General features: G+C 41.7%; 1 protein-coding gene across 1 annotated transcript in view; it reads right to left on the reverse strand.

Annotated features, from left to right (window-relative positions):
• Lama4 (laminin subunit alpha 4) overlaps window positions 1-21140 on the reverse strand; it is a 139507-nt gene that overhangs the window by 57282 nt on the left and 61085 nt on the right. The window contains exons 7-12 of the mRNA XM_034524245.2: window positions 19359-19510; window positions 17264-17374; window positions 10257-10368; window positions 7156-7323; window positions 4792-4985; window positions 99-215 (exon numbers count right to left, since the gene is read on the reverse strand). Coding sequence (XP_034380136.1) covers window positions 99-215; window positions 4792-4985; window positions 7156-7323; window positions 10257-10368; window positions 17264-17374; window positions 19359-19510 — 854 coding nt within the window. The remainder of the gene's footprint in view (window positions 1-98; window positions 216-4791; window positions 4986-7155; window positions 7324-10256; window positions 10369-17263; window positions 17375-19358; window positions 19511-21140) is intronic.

Genomic DNA, 21140 nt, shown 5'->3' on the forward strand with positions numbered 1-21140 from the left:
AATCCTACTAACTTGAATTGAATTGTATTACTCTGACACTGAGCTGCTGGTCAAAATTGCTATCATGGCAAGCCTGAGCAATCCAGGTATCCCCTTACCTTTATTATCTCATCAAGTTCGTCAAGTGTGAGCCGGGGTATGGTAAGAGAGTCTGCAGACATGCTCAGAGAGGCGCCCACGGCGTCCATCTGCTCCTTCACTCGCTCGTGTTGTTTCTGATGGAAGGAAAACGAAGGAGAGAGGATGTTACTGTGCACCATAGAAAAAAACCTTCTCCAGTTGATGAATACTGTAAATGAAAATTCAGTTTTCTCCAAGGGAGTCTCATTGAGGAAACAAAGTACTCTTAGGCTCAGGCTGCATGCTTAGCAGAGAGATGGCCAACAGAAAAAAAACTTCACCACATCATTGTCTCATAATACTATGTTAGGTTTCTTATAATGTTATGTCAGGGTTTTTCCTCTAATATTAAAAAAGTCTTAATATACCTGTTATATATAAAATTATATATGATATATAACATATGTGTTATATAAATTACATATGATATAATACACACACATATGTTTACCCTACATGTTCTTTGTGTATATATTATGGCTTCCAGTTTAGTGGTTTTATGGGTTTCCTGAGTGTGTGAACAAGTGGGTCTCCGTGTTTATGTCTGTTTCTTGGGCTCTTTTTCTTTTGTTTGTTTTGTTCTATTCCAATGTTAGTTTTTGTTTATCTTATTATGTTATATTTTATCTTATTACTACCCTTTAGAAGTCAGCTTGCTTTCTAATGATAGACAGAAAGGGAATGGATCCACAAGGGAGAAGATCTGGAGAGTAACGGTGAGGGGTAGTGGGAGGGAACCATAAAAGAAAAAATATTTTGCTAAAAATTCTTAAGTTTGGGCTAGGGATATTACTCATCAGTAGAACATGTTCCCACCATGCAGAAGGCCATGGATTTGATGCCAGCTCTATAATTAATTACTTAAAGGAATAAAATTGAGCAGCATAATTTCATGAAAAATTTAAAAATCATATTCTAACTTCCACACAATCAACAGAATCAACTTCCAATAATAAGGTTTCACTTACTCAAATTTGTTAAAGAAAAGACTGCTATATAACTGAAATAGTAGGTTTTGATTAAATATTTCACAACATTTAAACATGGAGGAGTAGGAGAAAGAGGGTCAGTAGTAGTGTTTAGTAATTTGAGAGTCTGGCTAATGTTGGGAAGAGTATTGATGATCAGGAACAATCAGTATTCAGAATCCGTATCTGGGTTACACAGCAGGTGGGATATTCCATGTCCCATTTATACCCATTGGTTGACAAATAAAATGGATGCATGCAAGACATTACGTTAGATCCTGGGAAGACAGAATTCATGTACAGCAGGAGCAGTGCCCTTTGGGTGCTTATGATTTTAGTGGGGATAGACAAAATGTGAACCACAGGTGCACACACACACATGCACATGCATACACAGACACACACACAGAGGATACACAGCTGCACTTGTATACCTTTGAGACTGGATCATAGACTATACCCTAAATGTATTAAAGATGATTGCATTGCTACAATTCATGGCTGTATCAGTGCAGAAGAGGGAGGGGCTCCTTCTGATGGTCATTTTCTTAACCTGGGCTTTAGAAGAACTACCTGAATTTGTCTTCCAACCTGATTCGTATAAATAACAGAACAGGAGGACTGTGTTGGGTATGTACCCATATGTGTCTATACATGGGAGTGACATGTGAGGGTGGGTGGTTTCTATAGTTTTCACAGAACTTTCAGTAGATTTAAGAATAAAAGGATGTAAGAGCTTTAGTAAGTGAGGCATGCTATGTAATGAGTCACGTAGCCTAGATCAAAGGCAGGACAGAATTAGATAAGGGAACTGGGCACAACCACACAGGAAAAGGGGAAACTCCATGGCCTCCATATCTGGGAGGCAGTGTTTGTATAGGCATCAAGAAACACTGTTGAAACTGGCGACTTCGGATCATTAGCTAGGAAGATAGGGCAGCAGGACAGACAGAGGCTCACAATTCTGCGCACCCTGCTGTTCTTTTCCTAAAATTCTGCTCATGCTGTTCATTTGTACTTAGTAAAAGGATTTGTTTAGCAGAGCTAAAAGAGGCCCGCCATCTGTCTGAAATCACTGAAACTCCAAATTCCTGATACCCACATCCATGAGGGTTTTTAAAAAATGTGCATAAGAAGATTTTAATTAAGAGCTAGATTGGCATGCATTTACTTTTAGAACTGAAGTCACTTCACACAGGCGACAATGTTCATTTACTGCTTATGACAAAGTTCTGACACATGTCCGTATTTACCAAATACTGGCAAAGCAGCTGGTCATGCATGCCTGTGCTTTAGTCTTCAGCCCATTGTGTGACACTCCTATTGGTTATGGAGATCACAGAACCCTAAAAATAAGTCAGTGGGGAAATGAGCATGGTAACTCACACTATACTAGAATGTGTTCTCTGGTAAAGGTCGGTGCAGAAGACAAAGCCCTTTCTGAGACTGACAGCTCACAGTTGGAAAAGAGAACCCCCGCAGGGTTTGCAGATACATCAAGGCAGATCTTAGCTTTTTTTGTCCTGTAATGAAACCTTCCTTCTATGGCTAAGGGGGCAGTTTTGTTTGTTTGGTTTTTTTTTTCGAGACAGGGTTTCTCTGTGTAGTTCTGGCTGTCCTGGAACTCACTCTGTAGACCAGGCTGGCCTCGAACTCAGAAATCCGCCTGCCTCTGCCTCCCAAGTGCTGGGATTAAAGGCGTGCACCACCACTGCCCGGCATTCATATTTCTGCTAGCATGTGTATGGTAGCTTGCTGCCTGTTGCACGTTTGTTAGTGTGTAATGGTTAACATCATTTGAAGGCTCTGCCTTACAGGCGTCTCAGCTCTTCACGTGGCCTATGGAACCCTCTCTGATCTGCTCCGTTAGTCTCCTTATCCTTGGCTCATGCATTCAGCTCAGGCAGTCCCTGACTACCTAGAAGGCGCCTTTATTTCCTTTTCACCTGGCTGTGTTAGTCATTCTTTACTTCTCACAGAGGCAACCCCATAATGCAGGCACACTGCTGTGTTTCTCTATTGTGGTCATCCATGAATGGATCAACCTTCCCTCTAAGCTAGAAGATCCACGCTATCGTGGAATTACGTGTTCTTCATCTCTGAACTCTAAACCACCCAGCATAACTCCTGATGCACATTAAACATATCAGTAAAGATTCATTGATTTGATGAAAATATCTTAGGACTTTCCATTTGTGAGAGCTGCTATGGTTTCCTTTTTCAGATTGCACTGGAGTTTATTGAAGATGTAGTACAGATGCATTAAGTAACTAGTGGCCCTTTTGTTTATAAATTTAGTTGTATACCTCTAACCTGTGGTAATGTTGCCCTATAATAAAGGTCAATTCCAAGCACTCACGTGAGACTGGAATAAAAATATCCCTTTATTTGGTTTTCTTTTGAAAATGATTATCATAAACCTGCAAACTTATGTTATAACCCATCGCGTGGTCCACAGAGTTAGCATCCATAGCATCATTATACAAGGTAAGGAATCAATGAAGAGCTTTAATAAGAGCAAGCAGCCATTGTGAGAATTGTTAGTGGGTGTGGCACCTTTGCCAGGATGGGGAGGGTGGCCCGGAGGAATGTCAGGATGGAGGAGAAATAGAACAAGGTCATATTGGCTGGGAAATGACGAAGGTCAGAACGAAAGAAACTGTAGAAGAATGGCAGACAGAATTTGCTTAGATGGTAAAAGTGGGAGGGTCTTGCGGTTGACTGAATGTGAAATAGGCAAATAGGAAGTTGCAGGGCAGGTAGACTCCAGCGGCTATCTTTAAACAGTACTTTAGGCTATGCTTACATGCTTGTTGTACATACATTCACTCAATGCTACACTGGCTACTATCACTCTAAAAAAACAAGAGGACTGAATAAAAGTTTGCTTCTGTTAGAAAAATGTGGTGAGGACAAGCTATTTTTATTTAGGAAATTTTACAACAGCCTACTGAGGGGCAACGACGAGTGAAAAATCTCATCAGTGGACCACCCTTAAGTTAATCCTTTTGACAATAAAACACTCAAATGAACGGATGGATTTGGTACTGGCCATTTCTGTTTGTCTGTGTTGATTTTTTTTAGCCTAAGTTTTACAAACATGCCTGTGTTTACTTGTGTCATCCCTATGAGGATGGTTCTTCATGGTTGGTGGTGGGGACCACAAGTGTGGTGTGGAATGGACACATGGTCAGCATTTCCCAGCCCCGTGGACGTGGGCATCAGAGAAAGATAGGCTGGGCAAGCTATGGTGGTACTTAGAATTTTCCTCACCTTTTGTGTTTGTATGGTTTTAGCTTGAGTTTAACCCCCTTCCTCTAGAGCTGCTGTTAGTGGCCTGGGAAAATTCCCTACCAAAATTTACACCTTCCGAAAACCTGAAAATATCCAAAAGACATAGTTCTGGGCAGACGTATGTTTCTTGAATCCTTTTCTGTCTGGAGAAAGCAGCATAGCCTCATGTAGGAGTGCAATCACTGAGAAGACCTCATTCTTACCTAAGCAAAGACTAAATGTTTATCATCCTTCAACTTAATTTAAGGCACAGATATGGTAGTAACTTACAATAGCAAAAAAGCAACCATATTTAAAATATGAGTGTTTAGGTATATCAACATTTAGGTTTTTAATGTCAGCCACTCTTTCTCTGCAGAAGTTCAGTTCGTCTATGTCTGACATGCGTTTACAGTGCCGCCCACTGTACCTCATGTTCCCGCTGCTTGGGAGTGATGGCTCTATTCATGTCTTCTGCATCCCTGACGTGGTCAAGGGCCTGGTTAATGGATTCCTGGAGGTCGGACAGCTTAGCATTGTAGTCATCCAGCTGCTCCAACACCACGGGGAATAAAGAGCGGGTGTCATTGTGTAGCCGCTGCCAGGTCTCAGCTTGGCTCAGCACTGAGGAGAAATGGAGACAAATTTAGTCTGTGCTCCTGCATTTCACAAAGCAGAAAAAAAAAAAAATTCAGGCCCTGTCTTCTTCAGTGATTGAGACAAGAGAGAGGTTCATAAAAGTAGCCCCACCGTTTCCAGTTAAGGGGGAGATGGTTTTCTGTTGGATTCAGGAACTCCTGACACATCAATTAAAGGAAGGGCTTGATTATTTTTCTGAGAGGATTATATGTTGTGCAAAACCTTGGCTGTTACACCTTTCTGCTTATTAGCCAGATTATCCATAGTTTTATCTTTTAAAGGAAAACTGGATATGCTTACAGTTATTCCTATGAGAAATAACCAATGTTTTCTAGTCAGTGAGACAAACATCTATGCTGTGCCTACCACTTTACCCACTGTTCTAGCTGGTTCCTGAAGTCAAACTCAAACTGAGGTTTTGGGTGGGATAAAGATTAAACAACAATGACACAATATTCTTAAAGTCTCTTTGTATGCACACTTCATTCTTGGCTCATAGGCACATTTATTGATTAGATACCATAATTCTTGGTCCCCCCCTCCCCCCACCCCGCCCCGTGCAACCTCACTGGGGAATGGCAGTCTGTCCTGTTAAAGCTTGCCCTTCCTTTCCTTACTATGGGGAAAATATACAAGTTCCTGATTTAGTAAAGAAAATGTTCGAAATGCATTTACTTATTTCAAGAGACCGAGAGAGAGATGTAATTGGTCTATTTTTCATGGGGGCAGTCTGGTTAAATTTCAGAATAGTCAAGGGCCTTGGGAACATGTGACTCCGATGGTGGAGCTTCAGCTGGCCCGACAGGCCTGAATTCTCTTGGCATTCTCCCTGATGGCAAGACTTTATTTGTTGTTACAATAAACTTCATGCCAATAGCCGCCTTCTGTATCCACAATAATTGATAGCGAAGGTTGGTGAGGTGGCATCTGTGGGAAGACGACTTGTGCCCTTTAACCTTTTCCACTCCATTGATTCCCCTACACTCTAACAAAGCCCTTAGGCCTCCTTCTTATAATGGGTTTTTAAATGTGCAAAATAAAATACGTAAAATTTAAAAGTGACAATAATATAAGTAAAAATAGCTAACATATAAATGCAAACCAATAACTTTTCAATTTATATTTTTATTTACTTATCAATCAATCTTGATTAATGTATTAAGATCTAGCGATGGGTGTATTAACTATAATTCTGAGGGACAAATGGAAGTATTATGAAATATCAGTAACTGCTGAAGTCTGATTTGAAAATCTGTCATTTTCTTTGTTGAATGTATAGATTCTTTGCAACTTTTCTCACTGAGAATGTAACCAACTTTATTCTGAATCCATGTTGGTTCTGACCAAGAGAAGAGATATGATATGACTGAGTTCTAAGCCCTTGGATTTTCTATTCTTTCCCTGTCAGCAGGTCCCCCTGCCATGTGAACAAGTCCAGGCTATTCTCTACGAGATAAAGACTCTACATGGAGGGAGAGGTCCAGCCTGCCTGGTTAGTCCTAGCGTGAAATTCACATGAGTGAATTTCACCTATGCCACATAGAACAGAGCTCAGTGTGAAGGCTGAGGTTAGCCCAAATAACCACCCCATAAAATTAGGATCAAATAAATAGTTATGGTTTAAAACGAATATGTTCAGGGTATATTGGCAAGCAACAATTGACGAGCTCTATAGTAATTAACTCAGGGGTCCAATAACATTGCTCTGTGTACTTGGGTGTTTATATGTGTCATTAAGGACATGCTACATTTCTATTGGAGATTACAATGTATCAAAATTCAGGGCCATCAGAACATCAACACTGTTGACATTTTTTATAAAATTTCTCTCAGTATAGGCTTGGGAATTTTATTTTTGTTTCTTTTCTCTGCCACCTTCTAAGTCTTTATTCTTTCTTCACAGTAGTAAAAGTTATGAAGATTCTCCATAGAATTCTCAAAGTTGGGCCTGGATCAAAAACTTTTGATCAAAAAAAAAAAAAAAAAATCAGGTTTTCCTGAACGAGTCCTCAAGGCTTGTGCATAAATTTTACACAGCTCTGAATATTGAGAATTAGTTGTTTGACTAAATGTTGCCCTGTGGCTTGCTGTCCTTTTCTGATCCCACAAAGAAAGAAGACATGTGCTGTGTTGGCTAGGAATGGAAGACACGTACATTCCTGGGCCTCGTCTGCCTCTTCATCCACAAGCTCCCGATGGGTGAGGAATGGCTGCCGGCTTCGGATCTCTTCCAGCATTTTCTGGGCCAACACCATCTTCTCGGCAATTTCCTCGGGGCCAAATTCCTGATTCTCTCCATAGAAAAGCATCTTGCTGTTGATCTCTAGGAAGAAGAACATGGTGAGATAGGAGTGGGGAAGGATGCTCAGGGCTGTGCAGTCTGGTGGCAAAGCTTAGGACTGACCGTACACTGGAAAGAGAGCTCATTCCTAGGCTGAGCTGGTACTGTGCTGTGAGTGTTGGTGTCAGCGCGGGAGCTCATCATGAGGGGAGAGAGGCCAACCTGAGGAAACCACTCTGGGAATGGGAATGGCTGCCCTAGAGCCTGCCTTGGTTCTATGCTCATCTGGTATCCATGACGATTCGGGAACACTAATATTTAAGGCACACTAATCTGAGGACTTTATTCAACATTTTATAGAAATACTTGGCTTGGGAAAAACATTTGGCAGTGTCTCCTGTCACTTGTAGCATGCAATGGGGATATTAATTCCATTTTAGTCATCAATGATTTAACAAAACAAAGCTCTAAGCCAAAATGAGACTATATTTGTAATTGAACCTTTCACATATTTTATAGTCAAGCTAGTAGAAGGATTAAAAAAATTATCGTGTGATAGTTTTGCTCACACATATTTTTCCTGAATAATATATAATTATATATTAAAAGTCATATACATATATACATACACATACATACATAATACATACATATAACATGATTTTTTCTATTTGCCTTCTGTGATGATATTTTTAAGACTGGGACGTTTGACTTCAAGGTCTGTTTGCCCTACATCTGATGTAGGCTGAAGGTTTTAGAACCAAGGGGGCCATGAAGCTCAGAAGAATTAGGTAACTTGCCTAAACACTGGCATGTAGCAGTTCTTTGCCGCCCTCATCCCTGTTCCATATGATGAGAGGAGAGGCTGTGTGGCTCCCTTGTTCTCTTGCAGCTCTGGGAGGAAGTGCTTTATCCTCCTGGCATAATGACATTGTGTGTCTGTGGTTCACTCTGATCTGTGTGGCTGGCCAGATAGGATGGGTGACAAAAACAGGTGTCACATAAATCACACCAGGGTGAGGAGCTGTACTTTATGTGGGCACCAGCTGGAAGGTCGCCGGTAGCTATTTCAGAGATGGTTGGGAATGAGAAATGACATACTATTGACGCTGTGCAGCATTCTTGAGTTTTGGAAGAAGGACCATAAATGAGGATGGATGGTTTTAATGCTCCAAACATAACTGTGTTACAGGGAGAGCAACATATGCTAACCCTCCGAACCCCAAGTAACAAAGCTTTAAACATTCACTTCTCACACAAAGTCTAAAATAGATTTCTTGAAGTAAACAAAATGTAAGCCTTAAATAAATGAAACACACCATTCCCTACACCCACCCCCCACTTCACGTTTGGTGGGGCAAAGCTGAATTATTTGGCATTTTTATGTAAATTCTGCTCAGTTTCAGGCTGTTTTGTTTCAGCTACGTCTGGGATAGATTAGCAGAAAAGCAATACAGGCAATAACACTTGTGCCTTGGTCTTTGGAAACTATTCATACAATATTTTAAAGAAATGAAAACTGATGAAAAGTAGTTTCCCACTTCCTTTTCCTTGTTATTTTTCCCCTCTGTCCTTTCCCATGACCAAAGGACAGGTAAGATGGTTCAGTTCTCTTCAAAAGAAGCAACTAACGACCTAGGTCTGGTTTGCTAAATAGCAAAGGTGAATTACTTCCTCTGTCTGGCTTAGAAGGGTCTTGACTTTATTTGCTGCCTAGCGGGGCAGTTAGTTCTCAATTGGATGAATACGAGGGCACATTTCTAGGTTCAGTGACACTGAACAAATCAATAGAACAATGCTTTAGGAAAGGAATATTTTATCTATAAATGCAAGCATAGGTACTAGGGAGGAAGGCAGCGGGACATCTGAAATGCATGCCATTTGTTTTTACTGTGCTTTACAGGTGTCCAAGGAAGCAAGGCAAAGGATCTATTTTACTTTTATGTGTCCCTTAGCCTAGAACACGCTCCTGGCTCCTCAGTAGAAAGATGTGAATCTCTCACTGTGAGTGTCTTTACTGTCGTTGTGCCCTGAGATGCATTTGGTATTGTCACCCAACTCTTGATATACAGCATAATAAAAATCCATGGAAACAAATAGCAGATCTTAGCTGACTCTAACCCGAGGAACGTCTCCTTATCCTAGAACAAATGCAGTCTTTTTCTGTTGGGAAATTGAAGACAGCTTTCACTGCACTGTACTTAGTGGAAATCAGAACTCAGATGAGTGAGGTCTCCAGTAGGGTAGGTAGACTCTGCCACAGTGCTTTAGGGCAAGGAATCACTCACAAGCCTCACTCTGTTTATTGCCCCCCCTCCCCCCCCAAAAAAAAACCTGAGCTGTTAATTGTCTGCTGGTCATTGAGGAAGAGCATCACAGAAACAGCCAGAGACTATTTGGACTGGTTTGCTTTCATTCTCTTTACTCCCCCACGCCCCCGCCCCCTTTTTTTTTTGGATCCAGGGTTTCATAGCGTGGCCCAAAACTAGCTTGAAACTCGATATGTAGACCAGGATCATCTTCAACTCACAGATATCCACCTGCCTCTATCTCTCAAGACCTGGAATCAGAGGCATGCGCAACCACGCCCGACATGGTTTATTCATATGCCAAAGACATATTTGGGGGCTGCAAACAACTGGAAAAAATGTGACCTCCTACTAAGCTCTTTCATTCTAAAGACACCACATGTCTTCTAATGGAAAGGGAGTGTGGCATTAAATGTAAGTGGAATGCCTAGAAAGAGTGATTGTGTATATTTATTCTTGAACACGGAGAGATGATACATAGGAATGGGTGTTCAGAAATCTCAATGAGCAGAGTTGCCACGAAGGCTGTATTGACGCTAAAACCTGTACCCCTTTGAACACTACGCTTCTGCCCACAGTGATCCCTGACAATAACCGTTCTTTAATTGTCACCCACACGCTGAGTGTCTCCTTGACAGGAAGTTAAACAGAAGAGAAGATATTTACCTTGGATTTTGTCTCTCATGTTGTGGGTCTGCTCGACAAGCTGAGTTGCTTGGTGAATTGTGTCCATGCTTTCCTTCTCAACCAGTGTCCCCTTTCCCGAGGCTTGACCTCCCTACAAATTATACAAATAAACATTAGACTTATGTTGTATACTCACCTATGAGGGTAGGTGAATATAATGTACTTGTGATGGTTTGTGTATGCTCGGCCCAGGGAGTGGCACTATTAGAAGGTGTGACCCTGTTGGAGTAGATATGTCACTGTGGATATGGGCTTTAAGACCCTCATCCCAGTTCCATGGAAGTCAGTCTACTCCTAGCAGCCTTCAGGTGAAGAAGTAGAACTCTCAGCTCCTCCTGTACAATCCCTGCCCAGAAGCCGCCATGTTTCTGCATCTATGATAATAGGCTGAACCTCTGAATCTGTAAGCAGCTCCAATTAAATGTTGTTCTTTACAAGACTTGCCTTGGTCATGGTGTCTGTTCACAGCAGTAAAACCCTAGGACAGTACTCATTTGACAAACATAAAGAACTTTTCTGGCATGTGTCAGCTCTATTACATACTGAGTGGTCCTAAGAATCATGCATGAAGACTCGGTAATAACCAGTTCTAGGATCCTAGAACACTATTAAAGTTAGATAATATACCAAGGCCGTAAGTCATGGTTTAGTCCTAACCAACCACTTATCACACGTGTTTTATCCTTGCAATTGTTTCTGTGCCTCAGGATGGCAGAATAGGAAATGTATGCTGATCACCTGGACAGTGTTGATTGAAGGGCTTAAACATCATCAAAGAGGGAATAATAAAGAAAGAGGGCAGATCCTGAAATGCTCCTACTGGGTGCTCCAACCACTGGTGAAACGGAATCACCACGGAGATTACAGGGTAATGCTCACTGGGATAACTGCTATTTCCAGAGCTTCGTTCGAATTTCCCATCAACATCGATGGCCCTTGTGTGCAAATAACAAGGCTCAGGCAGATTTGGCACAGAGTAAATGGAACTCTTCTCAGAGGCTGACTCCATGTAGTGTGGCGCCTGTATTTCAGAGCTCCAATAAAGTATTTATCACCATTAAATCCCAACTGCACTGTGGCTTTAGAAGAAAGTGTGTGCATGTGAACATTCATGTACACATGTGTGCACATATATGTGTGCATGTCTGTATGTAGTCATGGACAGGAGATGACCTAAAGGACATTATTTTCATTGCTCTGAGGGTGTGTACTTCCTTTTGACACTGGACAGGACAGGGAGATTGCTGAATTATTGTAGCTAGAAATTCTTCAGCCTGTATTTAATCAGTGCTTGCTTGCCTTTTCTGGCACTTTCTTGTTTCAGCTCTATGAAAAAAGGCTATAGTGATCAATGGATAGCAGGCTGAAGTCTCATGGAGGGAGAGAGTATTGGGAAGCCACTGCACAGGTTCTGCAGACTAGGAAAGTGCTGCTCCAACCTCTTCTTTTATGCAGTGTTTTAGCTGGAGGACTAGGGTATGATATCATTGGCAATGTTTTTGCCTTTTCTAGGATAAACCAAACAAGTGTCCCTCTATAGTGACTAAGGAAGAAGACGCAGAAATGTTATCATAGAAGAAACATTTAAAAGTTGTCCTGGTTAGTTTTATGTCAGCTTGGCACAACACAAGTCACCAGAGTGGAGAAAGTCTCAGCTGAGAGAAATCTCAACAAGGTCCGGCTGGACAAAAGCCTGTAGGGCATTTTCTAAATTAGCGATTGACGCTGAGAGCTGAGCCCATTGTGGGGGGTGCACTCCTGGGCTGATAGTCTTAGGTTCTACAAGAAAGCAGGGTAAACAAGACATGGGGAGCAAGCCAATAAGCAGCATGCCTCCATGACCTCCTCATCAAGCCCTACCTCAAGGTCCCTGCCTCACATAGCTTCCTGCCCTCACTGTGTCTGATGATGAACTGTTCTATGTAACTGTGAGTGAAATAAAACCCTTTCTTCCCCAGGTTGCTTTGATCATGGTGTTTCATCACAGCAAAAGGAACCCTAATTAAGACGAAGCCATTTATCAGCCAAGTCAGAGATTCCTAAATACAAAACAGGGTATTTGCTAGAGGCAACATGGACATGAGACTCTTAATAAACTGCATCCCCTGAATGCACAGTCTCTTCTGAGTCACCACATCCCTTCCCCCCACACCAGTCTTCTCCTGGGCTTATCAAATGCTTTCTGAAGAAGAAATAGTGTAATCATGTAAAGACTAGATGATGTAGAAAATAAAATGGATCTTATTCTTCACACCACCCTTCACTCCTTTTAAAACATAAGTATGACACATAATACATTAAAATGTTTACGTTTGAACCCATTTAACTCTCACATTTAGAAAGAAAACGAGACTCATTTTCTAAATTGAACACACACAGATATATATGTATGTTTGAATTTCCCATCAACATTGATGGACCTTGTGTGCAAATAACAAGGCTCAGGTGGATTTGGCAGAATAAATGGAAGTTTTTCTCAGAGGCTGACTCCACGCAGTGATATATATATATACATACACATATATATATGTGCATACTTTGATCTTATACTTCAAAGAAATGTTCTATTGTTATGACTCTGTCTTTAAACTTATTTTAACTTTAAAATGTGAAGAGACACACCTATAAAAAAACTTACCTAATGAACACCAGAGGGCGCTGTGAGATATAAAGATAGACGGAGACCTATAGTCCTCCATCTTTATCTGTATAGACATACACATTGAAAGGATGTAAAGTGGGACATTTATTCCTGGAAATTGAAAAATCACCAAATATAATACAGTATTTGTGGGTTTTTAAAGGTCTAACTTATTCTCTAGATTGATTATGTACTCACCCCAATGGTGAATTTTTCTCATATTTATTTGAATTAAGCAATGATGATAGCCAATCTGTAAGATCACCATGAATTTTATTATTTAAGTTGCAAATCTTTTGTAATTGAAAGTAAGGAAGTTTTAGTCACTACTCTGGGAAACAAGTGTAAGTGGAGAAAGTAGGAATATTGGTGTGTTTCTTCAAACCTGAACGGTGGATGCCAACTTCTGTGGGCTTCCCTTCCTCCTGTTTAATGACATCCAGATACCTGTGTCCCCTCCATCTTGTGCCTGAGCTGCTGACTCGAGTCTCTAGCTGTCTCTGGATATCTACAGGAAATGACCTCATCCTTAAATCGTCCATAATAATTCAATCTATAGTTTTCATCTTACTCATCCATTCCACCCAGAAGGAACTTCCCTCCTTGCTCCTATGACTTCTAATTGGCCACATGACTTCTAATTGGTCATGTGACCCTTTTTAGCCCACCTTTCAGCCTTGCTTCTCTCCCTTTACATCTCCCCAGTCTCTGTCCATCACACATCTGTGGCAGTCTCTCATTGCACCCCACCCTCAGAGTTTTCCCGGACCTAGTCTATCCTCTCTACAGAAGAGAGAATACTTCTGAAATGCAAATCTAATCAGCTGTTTTGTTGTAAACACTTCAATGGCTTCAACATTTAAAAGCCACACTTCTCTGAGTATATTGGGCAAGGGTTCTTCATGGTCTAGCTGTTGATATTTTCGATTCTTGCCTATTATCTTAGACTTAAATCAACTCGAAGGCCAAAGTCAAGATTCATCAGGTGCCAAGAAAATGTATGTCATATTTTTTACATCTTTTGCATTATGGCACATTTCCCCTGCTTGGAAGTTCTCCATAAACTCCTAGTCACTCTCAACACCCAAGGCAACCTTCCCTAGTGAGAGGATCCGATGTTTGTTCCTCAGACTTACTTACAGTTTCTCCTGGACCCATCGCTAAATGATACATCATTTAAAAAAAAAATGTATCAAAAAAAATGTATCTGCTCCCTGCTAGACTGTGGCACCTTGAGAGCAGGGCCTATGTTTACTTCAAAACTCTTAGCACCTGCTGCAGTACTGTGAAGTAACAGGACTTTTAATGCTTTCAGACTAGAAACACAGGTTTTCCCATTCTGTCTTTTTTGGAAGGATTAGACACTTTTGATATGCTTCCTGTAGTGGGTTGGCCTAATGCTGCTTGTATTCTAATGCTAATTTGGGTTCCTCAAGACTGGTGCCCCAGAGACAGAGAGTCTATACAGAAAATATGGAGTGACCCTGCCCCCACTTAATTGTGATGGGTGAATAAAGATGCTAACAGCCAATAGCTGGGCAGAAGAGACATAGGTGGGCTTAAGGTTTGGCGGGCTTGGGAGAAGCAGAAGGAAGCTGCCATAGGAGAGAAGAACATGCAGGAGAGGAGAAAGGAGAGCCACCATGGGTTAGCTGAGCCATAAAAACGTGGCCATGAGGGCTGGCCAATTGGAGCTAAGAGCAGCCCAGATGAAACATAGTAAGTAACAACTTTGGGATATGGATGGGAAGGTAGATTCTAACAGCACGGAGGGTAGACAGTTGCCCAGCTATTGTGATGTCTAGGAATATTTAAAAATATAAATGCTGTGTGTGTCTTCCATCTGGGGACAAACAGTCTAAGGTGGCTAGAAACCCACTCTGGGATTCTTAATATTTTTACTGTATATCCGTTATGATATTTTTTTTTTTGCATGAGCTGATATGTAGGTACATATGTAGGTATCTGTGTGGGTGAAAGACTGGGGTAACTGATCTCTGTGACCATGACCTCCATTGCAGAATTTTAGGACCCAGAAAGTGAAGTGAAATACTGACATTGGGAGGGAGCTGCTGTTTCCACCTCTGCCTGTAGGCCACCATGCTCTTTCTGCCTGGGGCATTACAGGCTTGGAAGCACAGGAGAGTGGAACCTTGGCCCGGTCTTTGGTATTTTCTATTCAGGATTCATCAGCAGTGGCAACAGAAAAAGCCTTTGGAGCCTAGGTTCTTTGTAACCACAGATATATGGGCATCCTTCAGCATATTCCCAGGGGTAAATGGCATAAAAATGGTTCTAGGGATTTCCAAATGGGGATTGGAAGACTTAGATATGGAAGTTGGCAAATAACAACAACAACAACAACAACAACAACAACATACCTCTCAAACCCCAAACTACTCCAAGACCCCGTGACTAGAGATGAATAGAATGTGTGAGATTTTGACCACATAGAACCCACGGGACAGAGATCCTAAAAGTCAAGCTTGAGACCATATACTATGATTTGAATCACCGTGGGCAGAGTATCAGTACCACATGCACTTGCCTGGTGCCCACAGAGATCAGAAGCGGGTGTTAAATCCCCTGAGACTGGAGTTGTAGACAGTTGTAATTGCCATGTGGGTGCTAAGAATAGAACCTGAGTCTTCTGCAAGAGCAGTCAGCGCTCTGAGCCATTGAGCCAACTCTCCAGCCTTGTGTGAGTTTTCGTAAGCCAATGTTTCTCTCACAGTGTTTTTCTCAGCCTACTTAAATATTGATTTAGTGTTTCTCTGAGAATTGAAATTGTAACTTGTCAAGTCTATTGTCTATATTTTTTCCAATTTTCATACTACATTTATTATATGCCGTTTCCTCTTGGTGTTAATAACTGCTTGATTCTATTTTCCTGTGTACTTGAAATTTATTCTTGACTCTTTAATCTATCTGAAGTTCATTTTAATTTATGATATAAAGGCTAAACTTTGATTTTCTTTTTAAAATTTTAATTTATTTTTATTTGTGAGTGTTCATGCAAACACACAGCATGCATACAGAGTTAAAATAAGAACTTTTTAAAAAATGAGCTGTCTCCACATGGGTTCTAAGGACTGAACTCAGGTTGGTAGGCTTGTGTGGCAAGTTTTTACCAGCTAATTTCTTTCTTTCTTTTTATTAACATTTAAAGTGTTTATTATATACAATAAGGCATATTTCTGGATGCTTGATAGCTCTTATCTGTATAGTGCTATGCAAACAGTTAAATGACTGTCCTAGCTGCAGCACATATCAACTATGTTAGCCGGAACAAATGCATAGAAAGTTCACCGTGAACACAAATTTTCAAGGAAAGCTATTAAAATGGGAAGACAGGAAGATGTCCTTTATCAACTTTCACTGTAGATCTGGCCCCCATTTTTGGGGACACTCATGGATCACTGAACTTTCCCTGGGCTTTGAAAAGCCTCACTGCTTGTGATTTGCTAAGCTTACCCAGGCTAACTGTACTCTTCAAGGTAGACCCTGTTGTTTAAAAGTTTCCTACTAGATTGAAGCATTCAGTACAGAGAATTCTGTAAAAAGGAAAGAAAACCAAACCAAACCAAACCAAACCATGCCAATACAAAACCAAGCCAAAACAAAACCAATTCAAATATATTCAGGAAGTTCCTGAAACAGACCAGATTCACCAGGCCCCTCCTTGTTAGAGTAAACAATAAAAGCTGAGAGTCCTCCGTAGATAAATTGAGCTGAGATGCAAAGAAGACACTGAGACCGCCCGGGCAGTGGTGGTGCATGCCTTAAATCCCAGCACTTGGGAGGTAGAGGCAGGTGGATTTCTGAGTTCAAGGCCAGCCTGGTCTACAAAGTAAGTTCCAGGACAGCCAGGGCTATACAGAGAAACCCTGTCTTGAAAAAACAGAGAGGGAGAGAGAGAGAGAGAGAGAGAGAGAGAGAGAGAGAGAGAGAGAGAGAGAGAGAGAGAGAGAGAGAGAGAGACAGACAAGACCAGGTCCTGCAAGAAGCAGAAAGCAACTGAGGTGCCTGGAAGAGGTTTAGACCAACTGGATTACTTGAAAAGAACCCTCTCCAACCCAATGAGCAGTCTGCAGGCTATACAATGTTTCAGGTTTCCAGCTTTGTAAGCTGTCAGCCATGCTGTGGTGGGCCTTGATGATATAAACTGTTTAGAGTAGTTTATGTTCCTATAAATTGTTCTTCACCCATATTCCTGTAAGTAACTCTAAAAAAAACTCATTGGTTTACCAAGTTGGACTTTGATGGTATCAGGGATGAATAGACATTTGTGTTGTATCTCTCCAGGAGAAGTTTGGCATACAACAGGCACAGACTCAGAACATACCTTCTCATCCAGTTCTTCCACATCAGACAGGAGGCTTCTCAGTGTGTTCTCCGAGTTGTTTATCTGAATCTTTCTTAGGGTATATTGATTTTCTCTTTCTGACAGCCTTGTCTGTGGGGGAAAAAGGGTTAAAATAATTCTTTTTTTATTTGTTTTTTAGATTAATTATGTGTATGTCAGTTAGTGTGAATTTGTGAATGAGTGCAGTATTCACAATGGCCAGAAGAGGGTGTTGGGTTCCCTCGAGCTGGAGTTAGTGGTGATTGTAAACCACTCAGCATGGATATTAGGAACTTAACTCTGGTTATTTGTTATTACTACTAAACTAGTGAGCCATCTTCCCAGTCTCAGACACCTGGGTACATGACACTTTCAGTATAGGAGATTTAGGTAGATTGAAACTTCTCTTTTCTTTTCAAATATATTTTATTGTACACATATGGTTGTTTTGTCTGCATACATATTTGTGCACGATGTGTGTGCAATGCCCAGGAGGCCAGAGAAGGCATTAGATTCCCTGGAATCTGGAGTTACAGACAGTTGTGAACTTCCATGTGGGTGCTAGGAATTGAATCCAGGTCTACCTGTAAGAACAGCAGGGTTCTTAACCATTAAGTCATTTCCCCAGCCAATGGCCTCTGTTTTTAATAGACTGGTCACAGACTGCTGCAGAATTCTGCTAAGGGTGAGGTATGCAGCTTCTGGGAACTGAAAGCCTGCCATTTAATATGGTTCAGTGACCTCTGGCCAGGCACAACCACAGGGAAAGGGCACCCTTTTCTATTGTCGAAAGCGCTATTGTTAAGCTGGAGGTGGCCTTGAGGCTCTGGCAAATTTCAATCTGATCTGGTCTTAGAGAAACTCATCTAGTAGTCAGGATCAAAGCAAATCGATTTTAGAAACACATGTTCCTCCTCTGGGTGTAAAGAGATCAATTCTCGTTATTTTTGGTTACCGCCCTCCTCTCTTCTTGGCATTTTTTGGAAGCTTGGTGGAAATGTTGCGGTTCTGGGGCTACTTTGGATTAAGTCCATTAGGCGTGCCTTATAAAAGGGTTGGATATGTTTACTGCCCTGTGTCTGGGCGAGTCTGAGAACTGATGGTTTTATGTGTCCATGCAGGGGGTGGTTGGCAAAGCAGTTCCAAGTTCTCACTAAGATTTCACCCAGCACTACAGTTTGGGACACTTATTTTAGTCTGCACTACACATTCTCAGCCAATTCATCCAAGATATAATGAATACTTATGCCAGGGACCGTTTTAATGGCTCTACATATCCCAGCTCCCCCAACACCTTCCTCGTTTCTACATGAGGATACTGAAAAGCAAAGAGGTTGATTAACTTTCCTGAGCTCACGTAGCAGAGACTAGAGCTGGGGTGTGGACAACACAATCTTAACCATTATGTTAGCTTGACTGAGAAGATAAACTGGTTGCCAGTATTAAATCTGGTGGCTTTTCACGGAACTCTGTTGTTTATAGAAACATCTGTTGGTTGTGACGGAGGTCCATTGTGGAAGAAAAGTCTTTTAAAGCTTAGACAAGTGAGATTTTTTTTTAAAATTCTTATCTATTTATTTTAATTTTTTTCCATCGCATGCCTTTAACTTCTTTGGTAGAGGAATGAGAAGAAACATATATATGTATATGTTTGTGTGTTTGAGAATGTGTGTGTATGTGAGTGTGTCACAAAGAGATTGAGAGACTGGAAAAACAAGAGCGGACAAGTGTAAGAAGGAAAAATTAGAAGCCTCAAAAATCCTGCAAACTGAACTAAGGTGTAACTGGCAGGCTTGCACTTGAATAATAAATGCACAGTTTTGAAAATAAAAGTTTCTCACATAGATATTAATCTTTTAGTCATTTTGTTTTCCACGAACTCTCTTACGTAAGTCCTTTGCTTTTGATCGAGGCATTAGCTCATGATTGTCGGGAACTTTCATAACGATCCATGTAACTTGATGTCTATGTTGAACCTACACAATCTATAATGTAGCCATGGAGCTCAGATGCCAATAGGTCACAGAGGTTGCTAAGAGGGAGCCTGTGAAACTACAGCGAAAAGAGCCGACAGAAAGAGCGACATTCAGCGTACTTTGAGGAGGTGAATGGTAGAGTTCATGTCGGTCACGTGTCTGTGTGCCGCAGCGCCTGAGGACACGCTCAGCAGCCCGGATTTGCTCTCTTCCATGGAGAGCGCTGCTAATCGCAGGTCATCGGTCAAGTCCCAGACGCACTTATCACAGCCTGGAGATGAAATAGGAATGTCATTTCTGCGGAGCTAAAAGGCAGCCTGGAAACATATGGCTTTAATGTGGACTTCCTCCCCCCCGGCCCGCCCCCTCCCCCCTCCCCCCCGTTTGGCTAATATCATGTTTATTTTTGTTTCCCAAGGAATTGATATGGCCATGTAGAACCAGTCTTTATAAACCAAAGTCATACATCGAGCAGGAATCCTACTTAAAACATAATGAGAACCAGGCACTGGGACAGCAGGTTAATAAGAACACTAATTGCTGACACAAAGGACTATCATGGGATGGGTGGAGAAGAAGCCCTTCCCACTTCTCCTATTAGTCACCCCTCTGTCCCCCAAGATTTCTTTCATGTCAGCTTCCTGTCTTTGCTTGGTGGCAGCTGGTAGAGCAGGCTGGTGGCCAAGCATCGTCCTTTTCTCATCAGCTTTTCTCAGTCAGTCCAGGAATACTGCACCTGACTTTGCCTCCTCCAGGGAAGGTCTGGCTTCTCTTCATGTCTGCCCTCCCCCATCTAGATGAACAAGTCCTCAGAGCAGGTCTATAGGGTACAATTGTTGGCTAATGTCATGACTTGGTCTCTGAGGTAGGTGCCAAAGCTGAGACTAAACCTGGGCATGCTCAAGAGACAAGCCCCAGCTTCTTCTCACTTGTCACCTTTCACACTGTGAGCCCCACCCAGGACCCAGCTGACTTCCATGGACACAATCAGAAAGAACACACACTAAGCCTTGAACCCTATCCTGACCTCTCTGTACCTTGCCGGTTCCCAAGCTCCTTCCCACAGGCTCTGCTGTTTTCTGCAGAGCTGATGGACATCAAAGGGTTAATGCATATTAATTTGTTATTAACATAGCACTACCTATAAGCTCCCTTGGAAAATGAGTCCCCAGAATACACTGCAGGCTGTTGAAGAAACTGTTTAGGGTTATGTAGGCATCTGGCTGCCTTTAGTGGGGCTGGTCAAGGATTCTGCTGTTGGTAACTGCAGACTTTGCCCTGCTGTGTCTCTACATAGGCATCTTCTAAGATGTGATAAAATAGCAGTTTTATAATCTCTTCTGCCCACAAGGACTTTTTGGGACCAATCTACTTTTGTTTGGGGGAAGGGGTGCATAATGTTCCAATAGACTTTGATACAAAAGCTTCCTTGCTCGTGAGTGACAGAACAATTTAGACAAAAGAGAAGGCAGCTCTACTTTGCGACTCCGTGTCAGTTTACTTCTGGTCAGCCTTCACATTCGAGTGAGTTGGGAGAAGCTACTTAAACCTCCTGGTCTTTCCATTTCTACAACTTCCGGGAAGCACCAGTCAAGCCAAAGCAGAAAGGGCTCTATCCTGAGAGCATGAAGCTGAGCATGAAGTCAGATGTCTAAAGTCTCAGAGTGATGTCAGCAAAAACTGCCTCACTGCTAATGAGATCGAGACCACCAGGGACCTTTGTACAGGGCCCATTACCCTGGAGCGAATACCAGAGGCTAAACCAGAGGCGAGAGTGAAGCACTTTGTGGGAAAGTGGTATCACGTCCATCTTTACAGTTTTAAAATACATTTATTACTTATTTTTGTGCGTATGTGTGCGTGTGCGCATGTGTATGTGTGCGTGTGTGTGGTGCACACGT

Source organism: Arvicanthis niloticus, chromosome 20, assembly GCF_011762505.2.
Source record: "Arvicanthis niloticus isolate mArvNil1 chromosome 20, mArvNil1.pat.X, whole genome shotgun sequence".
In the NCBI taxonomy this organism is placed as follows: Eukaryota; Metazoa; Chordata; class Mammalia; order Rodentia; family Muridae; genus Arvicanthis; species Arvicanthis niloticus.